The 2586-nt window shown below is 51.2% G+C and overlaps 1 protein-coding gene across 1 annotated transcript in view; it reads right to left on the bottom strand.

Moving 5' to 3' along the window:
• The window catches only part of cicb (capicua transcriptional repressor b), a 38978-nt gene that overhangs the window by 14516 nt on the left and 21876 nt on the right, over positions 1–2586 (bottom strand). Inside the window, 5 exon segments of the mRNA XM_025061344.1 lie at positions 23–199; positions 302–484; positions 577–688; positions 1065–1239; positions 1348–1497. Coding sequence (XP_024917112.1) covers positions 23–199; positions 302–484; positions 577–688; positions 1065–1239; positions 1348–1497 — 797 coding nt within the window.

Here is a 2586-nt window from a genome sequence, read left to right on the forward strand (position 1 = left end):
TGATCAGTACTGAAGTGTAAACCATGGATCAAATACTTGTACTGTTTCAGTATCAGTCAAACAGACCTGTGGATTCAGACATGCTCCTCTCTCTGATGTCTTTGCCCCCGGGGATGCCCCTGCCCTCGGAGCTGGACTTCTTCCGGTCTTTGTTGCACCACTTCCAGTCTGGGTGGGCCTTGAAGTGAGCTTCTTTCACCTGGGGGAGAACCAGAGCAGACCACAGACATGTCAGGTCAGAACCGTCAGCTCTGTCAGCACGGTGGAGCAGTGTGACGGTTCACCACGTGCACCGGTGTACCTGGAAGGCCAGATCGTGGTACTTCTGTTTCTCCTTGGGCCCCAGTGCGTACCACCACTCCCCCAGAATCTTGCTCACGGTCCTGTTGTCCTGGTTTGGGTGCCTCTGGTGCACCAACGCCCGGTGACGCTTACTGAAAATCATGAACGCATTCATGGGTCTCCTGATGTGGTCCTTCTCCCTCTGAGTGACTACAAACACACATCACATCACATCACATCACACACCACCTGTGACGCAGTCCAACGTCTGAAGATGAGTGGAGGGAAACACACCTTTCCAGGACTAGTCTTATCTCCGTCTTTGGGCAGAGCACTGAGGGACTGAGTGCGTCTCTTCACCGGGGATGTGGTGAGGGGCTGCTCCGGGACCACTCCTGGAAGGAAGCTGGGAGGTGACAAAGAAATGTGGTCAAAAACAATCTGGAGGTAAAACAGCAGAAGAACAGATCCAGGAGTCGCTCCAGATTAAAAGTAACTAAAAAGATCACAGTGAAACACCTGTGGACCAGCGGCTCTGAACCAGTTTAGGTGAGGACTCTAACCTGGTCCTGGTCCTGGTCTCTGAGAGAGTCCTTCACTCCAACTGCTCTCTCACATTATTGTTTTAAATGGAACCACACAGAAAATGACAACAGTACAAGGACAAAGGGCTCTAAAAATATTTTTTAGCTCCACTCAAATTAAAGAAGAAGGAGAAAAAGAAGAAAAAGGAGGAGAAGAAGAAGAAGAAGAGGAAGAGGAGGAAGAGGAAGAGCACTAACGGATCGTCCACGTCGCTCTCCGTCTCACTGTCTGGTCGTTCCCTCACTGCATCTCCTTTCTCCTTCTCTGGGGGAGGCTCCTCAGAGGACGGGGCTGGTCGGGATGGAAGACCTCTTTCGACAGTGGGAGGGGCCTCAGCCGGCTCCTGTGGTGGCGCTGCCACCACCTGACAGTCTGGGGTAACACACAACATTACATCGCAGCCGTGACGATGAAACCACACAAATTATTCCTGGAAGAATTAGTAACAGCACAAAACTTTAACCAACATACATCCAATACCTGACTTCAGACTGGCCGTCTGGGGGTGGTTGACTGAGTGCTGCCCCTCCCCAGGCTGAGAGGAGGAATCTGGTTGGGTCGGGGCCAGAAAAGGGACCAATGAGTGCCAGGGAAAGACAGGGACTGAGCGGGGCTCCACATTGGTCCACACTGCAGGGGGAGATGGTACAATGAACTGGACCTGTCAGTCACATGTCAACAACCAGTCATCACAGACTGAACTGCAACAGTCGTCTAATAAACACATTACATTTGGTTTGTTGATTGGACACAGCAGTAAAATGACCTTTGACTGATGACAGAGGTCCAAACAAACAAACAAACAAAATAGGACAGGTGTCATATATAACAAATGATTTGAGACCCCCCCCCCCCCCCCCAGGGGACACAGAGCAGTCGGCCCCCCGGGGGGACAGGGTGAAGAACAGACAGCAGCAGATCAACTTTGACCTTTGACAGGTGAAGGTGTGTCTGTGGTGTCCATGTAAAAAGACATATTTTGCTGCTTCTTTGTCTCTAAAATGAAGAAGTGATGATGTAACAGACCAACAAGTGAAACAAAAACCTGCTGATGTGTCGGTAGGAGCCGTAAAGTAACTGACCAAACATGCTGAGTCCTTGTCGGAGATACTGTGGGTTCTCTGAGGAGAACATGATGATGACGATGATGATGATGATGATGAAGAATCCTCGACGGTCCTCACAGGAGTTAACAATGTCCTTTAAAATCGTTCCACTAAAACACCAGAGACTCCGTTCCTGATGCTGTTACGGTGCCTTCATCTCTACAGGTCGCAGTCATTGTTCACGATGTTTACTGCATCGTCCCGGGAAATCACGAGGGGCTTCGAAACCGTGTCACTGACAAGTGTCAGCTCGAGTCCATCTCACCGTAACAATGCCGCAATCACACAACGAAGCCAGTGGACAAAATGTACTAGGATCGATTAGAACACAGCACAGACCCCCAGGTCAGTCTGTAACAGTGCAGCGGTCTGTAGTCCAACCACCGGAAGGATGCTTGTTGTCGACTATCTGCCTTCTCCTCCCGTTGGTCTAATTACCCCCGATGCCCTCTCCCTGTGTTTGTTTACATTACTACAACAGCTCGGTCACGAACGGGTTAACGAGGCCTCCGGTCCGCCGCGGCCTGGATTAGTACAGGCTACCGGTAAATGCGCAGTCTTTACGGACCATGTCCGACCGCCGGGGGGGTGGTGTGGGGGGGGGGGGGTGGGG

This window comes from Cynoglossus semilaevis, chromosome 13 (assembly GCF_000523025.1).
Source record: "Cynoglossus semilaevis isolate Cse_v1.0 chromosome 13, Cse_v1.0, whole genome shotgun sequence".
Lineage (NCBI taxonomy): Eukaryota > Metazoa > Chordata > Actinopteri > Pleuronectiformes > Cynoglossidae > Cynoglossus > Cynoglossus semilaevis.